General features: G+C 41.6%; 2 protein-coding genes across 3 annotated transcripts; both read left to right on the forward strand.

Annotated features, from left to right (window-relative positions):
• Positions 1 to 1608: 1608 nt before the first annotated feature.
• hmx3b (H6 family homeobox 3b) lies at positions 1609 to 2725 on the forward strand (the record flags this gene model as incomplete). The annotated part of the gene is made up of 2 exons (XM_080517111.1): positions 1609 to 1888; positions 2130 to 2725. 2 exons carry the CDS (start codon positions 1609 to 1611, stop codon positions 2723 to 2725), a joined length of 876 nt encoding a protein of 291 aa, XP_080373237.1.
• Positions 2726 to 4303: 1578 nt separating this feature from the next.
• Positions 4304 to 7924, forward strand: bub3 (BUB3 mitotic checkpoint protein). Of its 2 annotated transcripts, XM_080517851.1 has the most exons (8): positions 4304 to 4444; positions 5261 to 5455; positions 5578 to 5647; positions 5746 to 5897; positions 6158 to 6316; positions 6476 to 6653; positions 6836 to 7052; positions 7722 to 7924. In XM_080517851.1, exons 2-8 carry the CDS (start codon positions 5261 to 5263, stop codon positions 7729 to 7731), a joined length of 981 nt encoding a protein of 326 aa, XP_080373977.1. In that variant the 5' UTR covers positions 4304 to 4444; the 3' UTR covers positions 7732 to 7924. The 2 variants fall into 2 exon arrangements, with proteins under 2 accessions (XP_080373977.1, XP_080373978.1); XM_080517852.1 differs by having other exon boundaries at positions 6836 to 7924.
• Positions 7925 to 15327: the final 7403 nt, after the last annotated feature.

Below are 15327 nucleotides of genomic sequence, written 5' to 3' on the forward strand. Positions count from 1 at the left end.
GTTTCCAGTTTAATGGAGATGACGCATCTTAAAGCCACCTTGTGCCATATTTGTTTCCGTTTCCTACTAGATGTAATCATAATACAAACTTACAACAACAACAAACAAACAAAAAACCATCAAAGTGTATATATTGTCCACGTTAGTGTTTAGGTACTGATTTATGACCGCTTTAATATTATTCCGTTAGTTTATTTTGAAGTCAGAGAGGACAGTATGGGGCAGATGGTTTTAAGGAGTACAGCCTCATATCGGTTATAAGTCATTATTTTTACAGCAGGGGGCGGGAGAGGGGATCATTTCCACACCGGGGTTAAAGCTACTTCACCAAACACAACTAAATAATAATGTCTTGAGCACTACTTTCCTAAACTCACATTATATTACTGACTGGCAGATCCTTAAATCAATTAAGCATTTTTGTAAATTCTCTCAAATGTAAATCTTGCATTTTATTTCATCTGTATTATATCGTTCATGCCAAATAAAACGATGTAGTGGTTTGCATTGTATTTATATAATTATTGCTCGTCTTTTATGTCATACCTTTTATGGCGCCACACGCCATCGACCAAAACACTTCCCTTCTTCTATTTGATCACCTCGATTTTAAATAACCCGAAAAGCAATGTCCCTCTAAAGGCGAACTCCATCTACTTCCTTATCTTTGTTTGTTTATTTGTTTGTTTTATCCTCTCATAATTATCCTCCAAACGGATTGGAACCCCTGAGTTTGTTGCATGCTTTAGAGACTGATGCCATCCAGGTGCAGTGGATCACCGGCTGCCCCCGTGGGTTTGCAGGCTTAAAGCTGATGTAAAATGACTTTATCACGACGGTAAGCATTCAATTTGACGTTTGCCTGTAGCATTTCCCGACTAATGAAATTACGTGGCAGTCAATGAGATCTGGTCCAGGTGAAACGCGCACTGCATTGGTCTCCTGCTACAAGTACAACAGAGTTATCTTACAATAAAGAGACAAAATGACCAAAAAGGAACAGGAAAAAAAAAAAAAAAAAACATAACCGAATCAATATTTTTTATATCTCTTCCGCAAGAAAGTCTTATTTTTTTTTTATATGAAACTTGTTCTTGAATAAAATATGCGCAATTTGTATGATAAGAGAGATGCTTAGCTCCACCTTTGAGCGTGATTATCTCCGGATTATTAATTCAATTTACCGACAGGTGATTGTGGCGCGTGAACGCCCCCAAACACCCCGAAACATTTCTCTCTTTAATCTAATTGGATGATAAGTGGGTGCGCACCGTTCCGCCCGCAGCCAAAACGCTTGCGCTGCCTTTTTCTATGGGAGTCTATTCTTGTCACAGCCCCTCACGGTTTCATCTCAAATCCCATTTGCTATTGTACCTGCCCAATAGCAGAGACCGAGCGCGTTTTAACTCGGATGGCACTTTCGTTTCATCATTTCCACCCGGGGAAACTTTGACGAGGTGCGCGCTTTTCTCTCCCATCGCCAAGGAGCCGGACGACAGCTTGGAAAGACAGTTATAGTTGTTTTAAACCAACGTCTATACATTTTTTAAAGCGTTTTCGTCTCTTGATAGATTGTTGATGGTGATTTATATCGGCCAGTGAGGGGTGATGGCAGACTCTGACACGCAGGAGACGCGCCAACCAACTAAAGACTCTCCGTTCTCCATAAAGAACCTGCTGAATATTGAGGACAAACCCACCAAGCAGAAAACCCTCCTCGGTTCATCCAAAGGAGTTTTTGAGGGCACCCTCTTTTCTCGGCTGGGCGACTTATCTTTCCCCCGGTTTGAGCTGCCTGCACAGAGACTCGGACTATCCGCGCAGTATTTAGAAAGAGCTTCCACCTGGTGGTACCCGTACACGCTCGGGACGCATTTTAGGACTGCAGGTAAAAAAAAAAAAAAATTCTGATATTTTTAATCTTGAGCAAACAAATGTTGATTTAGTTACATCAAAAGTTCAATTTTGTTTTTGAAATAGTCCGTTTTAGGGGATTTATGGCCATACATTTGAAATTAAATATCACATTTTCAATTCTAGATATGAGCGCGCACTTAAAAGCAGTACGCTGATTGTAAACATGTCATTATTAAATGTTTGATTTCGTTGTTAAATACAATTTTCTGCAGGATCTGAGAAGGTCAGCCTAAGAGAAAGCTCGCCGGCTCTGGACAGACGCTCCCCGGATTTCTCCAAAAGTGACCAAGACGCCAAAGAGGAGAGCGCGGATGAGGACGTCGCGCTGGACGAGAGTGACGCGGAGGAGCCAAAGAAGGAGCTCGACCCGGAGGAGGACGAGTGGCGGAGGAAAGCGGACGAGTTGGACTCGGAGAAGAAGCCGTGTCGGAAGAAGAAGACGCGCACGGTGTTCTCCAGGAGCCAGGTGTTCCAGCTGGAGTCCACCTTCGACATCAAGCGCTACCTGAGCAGCTCGGAGCGCGCGGGCCTGGCCGCGTCGCTGCACCTCACCGAGACGCAGGTCAAGATCTGGTTCCAGAACCGCAGGAATAAGTGGAAAAGGCAGCTGGCCGCCGAGCTGGAGGCCGCCAACATGAGCCACGCCGCGGCGCAGAGGATTGTGCGGGTCCCCATACTTTATCACGAGAACGGAGCCCCCGAGACGAGCGGGGGTCCCGTCACAAACTCAGCGGGCGGCCAGTCCCTCCTGGCTTTTCCCCACCACATGTACTATTCTCACCCAGTCCCTCTGCTCAGGCCCGTGTAACGCTGAAAACACTGTACAAAACGTTTTTAATTAGTCATTCACTGTAGACAAATCCAATAATTTTGTATATTTTGTAGAATCAGTGAACCCAATATTTATTATTATTATTATTATTATTATTATTATTATTATTATTATTATTATTATTATTATTATTATTATAAAATGTGGGAAATTACTGTTGGGGCATATTATCACAATTATAATCGGTGAATCTGAAAAAGAAATGGGTACATATATTTTAACGTATTCAGTTGGGATTATATTTGTTTTAAACAGGGTTGGCTGTCTATATGTATTTACTGAGATTTGTGTCAGTGTTTGTAGCTACAAATGTGGAATTTAATATTTTGATATTTTCAAATATCGTGCAATACTGTTGGCTTTCATGAGGCTACATTGGCGTCTGTCACCTATAGTTAATTTTAGAGGAAAAACAAATATATTTTTTTCTCTTTGGAGTGATGAGGACAATCATGTGATCTCTTAAAAGTGTCCGGAAAAACTGCAGGTGATACAGGCAATCGTTTTGTATTACTCAATGTTTGGCAGTCATGTTTAAGCCATTAGGAGCCAAAAAAAAAAAAAAAAAGCTTTTGTTTTGTGTATGACTTTCTTCTGATATTGTAATTGAAATTCTGTATATTATATGAGCTGACATCCAGTAAAGATTTGTTTCAAAAAACACTTTCTCACATATTATTTGTGTTTTATTTAAGTCTCATTGCAGGTGGGGGATTTCAAACATTTCTGTAAATGCTATATATTTTGCTGCATCATTAATCTGCAATTATATCAAAAAACTGAAATCGTTGTTATCAATACGTAATGACTACGTTTTATTTCAAGTAAAGAGCGGTATAGCATTTAGTCGCAAATTATATTCGTAGATATAATTTTGAGCATTTTGGCATTTCACGAGCCTTTATTTTGGTGATTGGATTATTATCACAGATAATAATAATTTAATCTACGTTATTGAAAACAACAATTGAAAAACATAAATAGCATTGTACAAATTCAAAAGCTGTATAATTCTCAACGGCAGTATAACATCTTTATACAATGCAGTCAGTGTGATATTATAAGGCTTTAAATGTGGGACTTCGGTTCTTTTTGTGTGAAAAAGTGAATGAAATTGTTAATTATAGGTGACCTGTCGGATTGAACCGGATGCTTTATCAGGAACAAGGTGCTGCCAAGCTACAAGAGGAATGCAAACAAACAATATTAAATTCGATACATGCAGTGGCAGATATTACTGCGAAGGGTCCATTGTGATTCATCAATGTTACACATAATAATATTAACGTTTCCGACTAAATAGTTTCCTTCACCGTTCAAGTTCTTATCTTATTCTACATTTTGCTCGTGGATTTAAATGCTAATAAAATTACAGATATGTCTTGAAATAAACACGTCTATGATAAGGGAGCGAGACGACCTTGTCACGTGATCTGTGTCGACATAACGGAAGTAAAGTTACTGGAAACGCGAACCAATCACATCAGTGGCGCGCGCTTGAATATTCGTCTCAACCAATCAGCATCGAGCTCATCTTTGGTAGCGCTGTACAACGGAGCTAGCTCCATGTAGCCGCACTGCTGTCTGACAATTTTAAGATATTTCATTTAAAAGTATTACTATAGCCCCAGTCACAGCACCTGAGCAGGTTACTTAAGAGATTTGGCAGCGCCTGAAGAACACCAAACAGCAGTGGTAAGTCAGATTAGACTCCAAGCAGCAGGGACTTAGCCGTTGCATGCTAATGCTAGTTAGCAAACACCGGTGTGGCTCTGTAAAATTGAGCTCCAGAGCTCTTGTAATCTGTTAGTGTGAATGATTCCACTTAAGGTGAGCAGTCGTCACTCCAGCATTTGATTGTCACTCCAGCATTTGATTTTAAGCGACGAAAATAGCACAATTTACCTGGAAGTGTGAAACGGCACGGAGTTTAGCGGGGATTAGCTTAACACGCTGTCTGTAATGGGAGACTGAATTTACTTCAATCGCAAGTCAAAATGTTCTGTTGATCAGCAATGAGTTTCTGTCTGCAGGTCAACCCAGAGTCTATCTCAAGTCATGCATCCTGTATTTCTGTGGAAATTACCCCCATAAAAGTATTGATGAATTATGAGCACATTAGCCGCCTGAAAACCTCATGTAGGATGCCTGCTCATCAAAACAGCCAAAACCCGTTTCTTCTCTTTTTTCCTTTTTTAATTTTTTTTTTAACACCAGATGTGTGCTAAAGTGATTAAAAAAAAAAAAAAAAAATTACACATTTTTATTTTGTTGTTGTTTGTGTGGAAATATAGGGCTTTAATCAGTGGAATGTTGTGACAATGTCAGACATTTAATAGTTAATGTTTTACCAGTTGTGTGCATAACGCAGTATTGTTAATTTCATTGACAATTGCTACTGCAATGACACCTGCTCTTGAATCTGATAATCTACAGTTGTGATGGTTCTTTGAAATGATCATCAAGTATAACACGGTGTCATTTTAGTGACTATTTTCTCTTCCTCTGCAGATGACGGGCTCAAACGAGTACAAGCTGAACCAGGGACCAGAGGACAGCATCTCTGCTGTCAAGTTCAGCCCCAGCACTGCTCAGTTCCTCTTGGTTTCATCCTGGGACTGTACTGTTCGCCTCTTCGATGTTGGAGGAAATACCATGCGGATGAAGTACCAGCACACAGCCCCAGTTCTTGATTGTGCTTTTTATGTAGGTCAAAAAATGTTTTGTTTATTTATTTTGCTTTGCTTTCTTCTTACCTTTTAATTTGCTTGTCTTGTGGGCGTCTTGCTATCTCAGACCAAGTCAAGAATTTAACCTTTTGCTCACAGGACCCGACACACTCTTGGAGTGGAGGTTTAGATGCACAATTAAAAACTCACGATTTGAACACAGACCAAGGTATGTGGCGATGCTTTCCATGTACTGACTATCTTTATGTCGTTTAATATGTGTATCATTCTCATTTACTAACAATTTTTATGCTTCCTTTTAAACAGGCACTGTAGTCGGGATGCATGATGCCCCCATTCGTTGTGTGGAGTACTGCCCGGAGGTTAACGTCATGGTAACGGGTAGCTGGGACAGATCAGTTCGGCTGTGGGACCCACGGACACCTTGCAACGCCGGGACCTTTACACAGCCTGAAAAGGTATGACAGCAGAGGCATGAGTGCCTAAACCTTTTTTTTTTTTCTTCAAGTTAGGTTTTACTGTGTGTCCTTTTTAAATCCCAACACCTACACCAGACAAGATAGAAACCATAAGCCACCAGAAAACATAAACAAATTAAAATGTTTTTAAAAAATCTCACAGTGGTGTGGAAAATATTTTTCGTATGCATCCCTGTCTGCTAGATGTGTTTAGAAAATGGTTTCATCTTCAGGTTTTGTGTTTGTGATCGTTGTCAAAGGTGTACACCCTGTCTGTGGCCGGAGACCGGCTGATTGTCGGCACAGCCGGGAGACGAGTCCTGGTGTGGGATTTGAGGAACATGGGCTACGTGCAGCAAAGAAGAGAGTCCAGTCTCAAGTATCAGACTCGCTGCATCAGAGCCTTCCCCAACAAACAGGTCCGTATTTCATTTGAATCAAACTCTCTGTTCAGCCCGTCGAAGAGGCACGCCGGCCGAGTTAAAATTCAACAGCTCGTCTACCGTTAATGAAGTGTCGTGTTGCAGCCGCAAGTTTTTGATGTGAGGAAGTGTGACGGTAGCCTGTCTTTGCTTCAGGGCTACGTGTTGAGTTCAATCGAAGGACGTGTGGCTGTGGAGTACCTGGACCCGAGCCAGGAGGTTCAGAAGAAGAAGTATGCCTTCAAGTGCCACAGACTGAAGGAAGAGGGAATCGAGCACGTTTACCCCGTCAATGCCATCTCATTCCACAGCGTTCATAACACCTTTGCCACAGGTAAGATTGGCCAGTTCGCACACCGATAAGCGCGTGGATCGTGTTTGTTTTCAAAAGCTCTTCCTGTGACCCTTTTGTCATTGAGCTGCCACGTTTGCAGAATTTGGTTAATATAGATCATATCTCAGCGGCGAGCGTGCCTAAAACCTTTGAGGTTGACCTTGAGCCTCTCCTCTGACCAGGTGGCTCAGACGGCTTCGTCAACATCTGGGATCCGTTCAACAAGAAGCGCCTGTGTCAGTTCCACCGCTATCCCACCAGCATTGCGTCATTGGCCTTCAATAACGACGGCACCATGCTCGCAATCGCTTCCTCCTACATGCACGAGAAAGGCGACATCAGCCACCCGGAGGACGCCATCTTTATCCGCCAAGTCACAGACGCTGAGACGAAGCCCAAGTGAGTCCTCCTCTCGCCCGCGGCTCACAGGACTCCATACCAGCGCAGTTTGCCTGCACCTGACTCTGAGCTGTTCTGTTTACCGAGAGCACGTCCAGCTGCAGCATATGCTGATCTGTATCTCCGTCCGCCCACTTTTCAATATCCGACAGCTGAAAGATAGACAGATGAGAACTCCAAAGTCCTTTTTTCAGTTTTTGTATCCGAGGCTGTTGCAAATAAACACTCAAACAGACACCTTTATAGTTTGTAATGCAAACATTTACACTATTTTGCTACAGTAAAACTGTAAGGCGGGTTGTCAGTTGGGGTTTGATGCCATTTGTGGTGATGTTGTTTTTATCAGTTCATACAATGCATACGCTGTATCATGTTGTTAGTCCTCATAGTGCTTAGATGCCATCAGAATATTGCTCACTTTCGTGCAATTCAGTATTTAACAGATGTTTATTACATAAATGTGATTTGGAACATTTCTCTTGCCTGAAGAAAACAATTGTTGACCATCACAGTGTAAATAAAATACACACTTTCATCTTTCATCGATTAAAAATGTTTCCTCCTATGACCCAGACTAAAATAACAGAGCAAACCTGTTGCCTCGAAATTGGCCATTGCTTATTGTCACGTGTGGATTGAATCCATTTTGTCATGTGTTTTGGTTTGCAGGTCAACCTGAGTGCACTGTGGATGTGTTTCCATCTGCAATCAAATTGGATTTATCTGCTGGCATCCAGTGCACCCTAACCTTACTGTTTCCTATCATTTCTCTATATTCTTGTGCAGCAGTTCAAGTGTCTTCTGTTTGAGTAGCTTTCCCTTCTCTTGTCAATCTTTCTATTCGCGTGTCTTGTTCTTTATTAAACTGATTTATATGCAGCTTTTACACTTTTTGTTTGCTTATTTTTAAACATACCTTGGTGTGATGATCTTCGATTTTTCCAATACTTGGATTTAAATACGGTTTGGGCATTTGCAGAATAATTAATAAAACCACTTGAAGCCCAGCAACATTAAGCCAGTTTATACTGTCAACAATAGCCACTTGTGTTACCTGCTCGGAAAGAAAACCAAAGAATGCAGGAATGTGTGAGGGCAGGAGAGGTTGTTCTCGTGACGACGTGTTGAGGGAAAGTCGTGATCCACTCATCTTGCTGAAGGCTCCACTTGCCCTCGGACACTGACCTGTGCTGATAGACATCAGTGGTCTGAGGGCCTAAACCAGAGCCTGCTTTATTATGAGGGTATGTTAGAAAACCACTTAACTGGAAGACCTGACAGGCTGAAATCAAAGGTTCAAAATGGTAAATAGTCATGATTAAGACATTTTACGCAATATATTTCCATCTAAGTATTTGTTCGGTTTTCTGCTGTGTTTCAGCAACTTCTTACACGGTGATGAAATGAATGGGGGACTGAGCAGGGAGTCGTGCCCTACACGAGTCCCAAGTGGTCTCTTTTCCCCTCAGCCCAGATTCTCGATGCCAAATAATGCAATTTCCGTGGCCCCTTCAAGATATAGATGTCAATTATAGAATTTAAGAGCTTCATTTTTTTCCTAATGGCTCTATCTGCTTCTGTGGCATCCTGGAAATGATTAGTTCGGTTTGGTGAAATGATGTAACTAATTCCCATGATTGCCGATAATGAGTCTGGCTCTTGACGTACGATTCTGACTGATGCCTCGTATGAAATGGCGATCATTTTGGGTTATAATTACTCCCCCATGCAGCAGACAAGAGGATGGCCTCGGGTTTGTTGTTGGGAATTATGGTGAACTATCTTGCTTCCGCTCAAGCTGGCTTCTGCAAGGAGTGTAAAATCGAGCTCTTTCAAGTCTGCGTTTGAGGTTTCCCCTCTGCTGGACTGCTGTTAAATTGTTAGTAATGAATTAACGGCGAACGTTAAAGCAATTAGTATTTTTCCATCCTCAACTCAGAGTAACAAATGTAGTCTTTTAATTCAGTGCCTTAAAGGATGTGTTAAGCTCTGTAATTGAATAAATTGCTGGAGATAACTCTTGCATTATCTGTCAGCAACTTTCTCCTTGCTCGTCTGCACAAAGCTCTCTCTACAGGGGTTTTTCTCTTCTCCCCCCCCCCCCCCCCCCTCTTTGTCCGCTTTGCAAGCATCCAGATAACCACATTTGTGGTTGTGTGGCCAGGCTCTGGTTTCCAACCGCTGAAGTGTTGCAGACAGTTAGGCTCTACATGAAACCGTTACATGACAATTAAAATGGGTGATTGTGCTCCAACAGGCTGTCAGGTGCATTTAACCCAACCACAAAGGGCTCTTATGTTCACTCAAGAGGGCACGGATGACCTTCAATCAGACACCTTATCTCTCAAGGCTGGCTTCTAATATTATACACAGCTGATGATACCGTCCTCTGTGAGCTGTGGAGAAATGGGGAAATCACATGATGCATGGGGAAAATATTGACGGCGCTCTCTGCATTATGGTGTGTCTTCTGTTTCATTAGCAACACTGATGAACAGAGATACATGCAGAGTTGTAAACGCGGAAATTAGTATTTATTTATTAACCTACACAACTCCAGAGAAAAATTGTTTATTATAAACATTCTTATCGTCATGTAAGAATACCCCTCATGCACACTGGCTTATTTCAAAGGAAAATGTTTTCGGGAGCCGCTATGGTCTGGTGAATGTGTGTGAATGAGTCTAAAAGCTCCTTGGTAGTGAAACAAACACATATATGTATTTACTAAATCTGGCGTTCTGTACAAGATGTACAGAGTATTTTCAACAGAATAGTAGCAGGATGAATTATTTATTATTTTTCTATTTGCAAAAACATGAATTCCTTAGTGATATAGCAAGCTTCAGAAGTTGTGCACGCACAGAATGGTATTAATCAACCTCTTTATTGATTCCCAAAGTAAGTCATTTCTAAAAGTTATGGAATAGATGGTGAAGTAAAAGTTACTGTTTTCTGCCTCTGACTCGTAGATAAGTTTGGATCCTGTTTCCAGTCCATCCCAGCAAGGGAATGAAACCCGACTCTTTCTCTCGGACGTGGCTGTGGTCTGCCACAGCACCTCACTCCAAACTGCCCCCGCCCCGGGGAGGCTTTCAAAGAGCTTTGGTGGCTCGAGACAACATCTTCTCCAGAGCATTGTAGTTACATTAGAGGCTAATTAGACGATGAAGCTCAAGGCCATGTAACCCACTGCTGGGTTTCACACTCGGAGCCATCCATCTCCTTTGGCTGGGCAGGCTGCGGGGGGCGGGGTGGCGGGGGCACTCACCTGGGAACTGGACTGTAGTCAATCAAAAAAAAAAAAACTCTGACTGTGACAAGAGGGGGTCACAGATTTTTAGTTAGTGGTTCCATTATGCTCTTGGGCTTCGAGCTGGAGATTAATCATTTGGTAAATGAAATGTGTGGCAGGGATGTTTTTCAAATGAGGGCCCTGAAACAATGACGCCCAGTTAAATCTGCCCTTCACTTTGTTCTTTCATGGACCTAATTGAAACGGCTTTGCTGACACGACAATGCCGGGATAATAGTGACGACTACGTAAGCCAAAACAAACGAAAGATAATTTGTAATAATTGCGATGGCCCTGTAGACCTTAGGGTTGATTGTGGATGGTGTTTGTGTTTCATTGTTTTAGTGGCTCGCGCTCTTACCTCGTAACAGCAATGTGTCAGGGTCATTTCACAACGTCTAAAGTGGGTGTTTCAGTAGGAAAAATGGGATTGTATCAGTAGCGCACATGTCAAACCAGAAAATGTAAACAGCAGATGAATGTATAAGCTGCATTTAAGTTATGTTTGAACATATCCAGGAAAAAAATCAAGTTAAGATTTTTTCTTATTATGGCCTCTTTCTTGAAATATTGTGTTCAATGTGTTACAAAAGCAGCTGCAGTAGCAGAGGTGTTTGATGGTTCATACTGGTGAAGAACAGCTTTCCCATGTATAGGGTGTCATATTGTACCACGACGAGATGTGTTATTATCCTCCAGGCGTGAAACCACAAACACTTAAGCATAACTGATCCATGTCCTATTGAGAGCCATTCTATAGGACAGTCCGGCATGTCACACACCAAATCCCACTTGAAAACATAAAACCTGTTGCATTGTGTCCATGGTTTGCAGTCAGCTTTGGAGTGACAGACAATTATTTTCTCAAACTGTCAAAAAAAAGAAGAAATACAGGGAGGGCACATCCCAAGGGAAACTTGTTGTTATCCCCATTTAAACCAAAATCAGATTGCAGGCCTTTTCAGGCCAGCCTTTTTGTACAGCTCCACCACTGTGTGCTGCTTAATGGGTTCATGGCCACAGGGCAAGGGTTACAGTTTGTCCTTCCTGCAATTAGCATTCACGGTTAGCTTAGCAGAACTAATGCACCACCTCTTTGAGGCTTAAGTTTCTTCTGTGCCTCCGGGTGACCGTGGGCAAGATTTAACCGACTCCTTGTATCCATTTCAGCCTGCTTTATTAGACCCTATTGGCAAAATCCCCCGAAGAATACAAACTCAAGACAACTATTATTATCCAATTAAGCGCTGGTGTCACATGAGTTGTCCTGATGGGGGGGGGGAAGAAAGATGGTTGTGCATATCATGTATTGATGTTCAAGTTATGAACTTACAAGAACACTAACGCAGGTGTTTTAATGGATGTTATTGTTATGGATCAAAACATGCTGATTCTGTTTCATTGACATTTAGTGACTCAATTCTGGACCATAACAAAATAGGATATTTTGCCATTATCGTCTTCCCTGGGTTGCCCTGTGACATCTAGGTCAAGATACAGTGATCTCATGGAGGTATTCAGCACACAGAAACGTTTACACCCGAGACATTGTGGTAACTGTTGTGGACTGAGGGGATCTCATGAGTCTTAAGTGACACGGTTGCAGAAATGAATCAGCTCGGAGCTGGTTTCTGTGATCGGCTTTCTATTTGTTGAGTAACATTACGTAGTTTATGTGTGGATCCATAGATGTTTATGTAGGTTGACTGTATTTGTTTGAGAACAACAGCAAAAAAATGTAGGCTGCTGTAATGTGGACTTCAAGACTCCCAGAGAGTGAGTGACAGAATATATTTATACTATGGCGATACAACTGGATGAAATAGTATTAATAAAGATAATATTATGATTTGAGCGGAATAACATCTTAATTGTATAAGGAGCACTCTCAAATCTGTTAGAAAATGGGAGCAAACCAATTAAACTATTAAAAATGTTTCCCATTGTTTTTATGAGCCTCTAATATCTTGTTTTTGCATCGAATTTCGAGGAATTCGTGTTAATAGTTATAAAAGTACCACAGATAGGACTAACACTGTTTGATTAGCACCGTGACATTATGTATAATCATGTTATCTTCGCATGTGTTTCTGCTCTGTAAAGGGTTATAGTACTAAGATATCTGATTCAATCAGTCAAGAAGATTTGTAATGTCCAGATTTAAATAAATGACACAATCCCAAAATGGCAGGAAATGTTTGGTATTTCTACATATTTCTAGTTTAAATAAAATAGCCAGAACCATGTTAAACATGTTTCCCTGTTCAACGTTAATGTCTTTGTGTGTGATGCGGTAATACATCCATTTATTAGTATTGTCTTTACTTGACAATGTGAATAAACTCTAACCTGTGGATAAACAGGAAGAAAAATCTATGTTATTGAATTTAAAACACATTTGTCATTTCCTAAGTGCATCCTGTCTGAGTGATCAGTGACTGTCGTGCATTATGGAGCCAAATCAATGAGACAAAAAGGAGGTGCTTTCATAAACAGCTTTTGATTATTGGACATTATTAACTTTTCTGAATTCGGTGAAGTGAAACAGTGTGTTGTCCCATCGACTAAACTCCAGATTAAGCAAACCGACGTGAATAATGCGAATACAGAGATCAATTTGTTCAACTAATAATGTTGCCATACACAGAACAGCCGTGCATGGAGAAGTCTGGTTCTAATTCATCATCGTCCACACATTATATTATTATTGATGGCTCTTGCCTTGGGCAAGTCCATTTGTTTTTCAAATTTGTGGCAGGCGGCAGAACACTGCATGGAAGTTTATTCTGCTGCCATGCACCGAGCATCACACCCGGCTCCCTCTTTTACTCATTTATTGATCATCATACCTCCCGATAATCTGGCACCTGACACATTTCACAACATTATGTGGAACAGGTCAGACAATAGTGCAAATATAACAGCATGATGGATGCAGCATTAACCCGGCATTTACCCACGGCGACCTCAAACAGCCTGCCGGGACTGCCAGAGAAAAGTAAAGAGCATTCATCGATGTAGTCCGGGGTCATGCAGGTGACGTACGATAAAACAACATACCAGTGTTTTGATAGGGAAAAAAACCCAAACATTTCTAGATCAAAACAAGACCTGATTAGCGTTATATGTTTACATTTTTCAGGTTTCTCATCATCATCATCATCATGATCATCATCATCGTTTTAACCTTTTTGAAAAGGGTGTTATTACCAGCTGAAGACTGACTACAGACAAATAAATTCACTTCTCCCATCAAAGGATGGTTTCTCCTGAGATATCCATCCATCCCTCCATCCAGCCATCCATCCATCCTCTACCCCTTTATCCAGGTTTACAGGCAGCTGAAGCCGATCCCTGCTAATCATGGGCAAAGGCAGGATTCACACAACCGCACCCTCACATTCACACCTCGGGGCAATTGAGGGGCACAAATTAACCTCACGGGTATGTTTTTTGTACATACAGGTGTGGGTGGGAGGAAACACATGAAACACACACCAAGAGAACATGCAAACCCCACACAGAAAGGCCCCAGTCGGTATTTGAACCCATGACCTTCTTGCTATGAGGCACAAGTGCTAATCACTGTTCCACCAAACAGCTTTTTCCATGGATGGATGGATGGATGGATGGATGGATGGATGGATGGATGGATGGATGGATGGATGGATGGATGGATGGATGGATGGATGGATGGATGGATGGATGGAAACTACCTTCCAACTGTGATTTGAGAAGGACAGTAAGTACACTGCTTCAAATATCAACAAAAAAGACAACTATATAAAAAGCTGTTTTTTACACAGTTTAATTGTATCTTTGCATTTTATCCAAACAAGAACAAAAGACAGCAAATATTTTAAAAAAATTTTCTTTTGTTGGCAATAAGCAGAAAATGACCTGGTAAAAATCACATTCTGTGCAAGCATGGTGAGTGAAATCATAAGAGAGGTCTGTAACACCGGGCGTGAAGTGAGCTGTATGACTGCGAACTCTCTGCTCTGCTCCCGTCCACTGCATCCATCTCGCCCGGCTAATGTATCCCTCTCAATAGATGGGGGAGAAAGGGGAGAAAAGACTGCTTGTGTGATGCACAAAAAGCCCCACCGTGGCCACGTTTGTGGCCTTAATTGGCAAGGAAGCTTCATTTCATTCAGTCCTGTATGTCTTTTGTTGTCCTGTGGGTTTTTACAAGTGTAGTGCTTTTGAGGGTTGTTTCAAAACTGGCTAATTTCTGCAACCCCTTGCCTGTTGCCCATGTGCCCATTATTTTATTATTTATAAATACAATGCTGTACATCCCTTTATGTTTTTTTTTTTTTTTTTTTTGTTGGACACTGGATCTTATAAATAAAATAAAATTGACCTATTAATTGAATCTTCTTGATACTTCGGTTTCAAAATCTGCAAGACGGGGAATAACACTTAAAAAAAACAAAAACAAAAAAAAAAACCTTTCACCCTGTAATATGTCTTGTGAATTGGACCCGGACATACACAGGGAGAACATACAAACCCCACATAGAGACCCCCCCCCCCCCCCGACCAGACTCGCTCCAGGAATGCTCTTGCTGCTGTGAGGCTGGAGTGCCAACCACTACACTACCTTTCAAAAGAAAGATTAAAATAAAAACAGCTGCAGAGATTTCAGGCGGATTGGATATTCAGAGTGACATCTCAAATACTTAGCGGCCGAATTTAAACTGGCAGGCAGTTTTGGTGTTCACAGTGTTTATGTTGGGGCACAATCGGAGTAAAGAGTCATTCCGAAATGTTTCCCCACTTATAGTAAACATAGCTTTTCGCCTAAGGTTACACTCTCAGTGCAGCACCATTTCATCTCTAGGGCCCTTTACAGATGAAATAGGCTTGTATCTCAGAGAAAATGTTCCAGCTAGAGAGCGCGTGTTGACCCCCGCCTGCTCAGAACCTTTGAGCCAGTCAAGGTGACGCGGCCACATCACAGAAGATTGGACATTC

This window comes from Blennius ocellaris (assembly GCF_963422515.1).
Source record: "Blennius ocellaris genome assembly, chromosome: 21".
NCBI lineage: Eukaryota > Metazoa > Chordata > Actinopteri > Blenniiformes > Blenniidae > Blennius > Blennius ocellaris.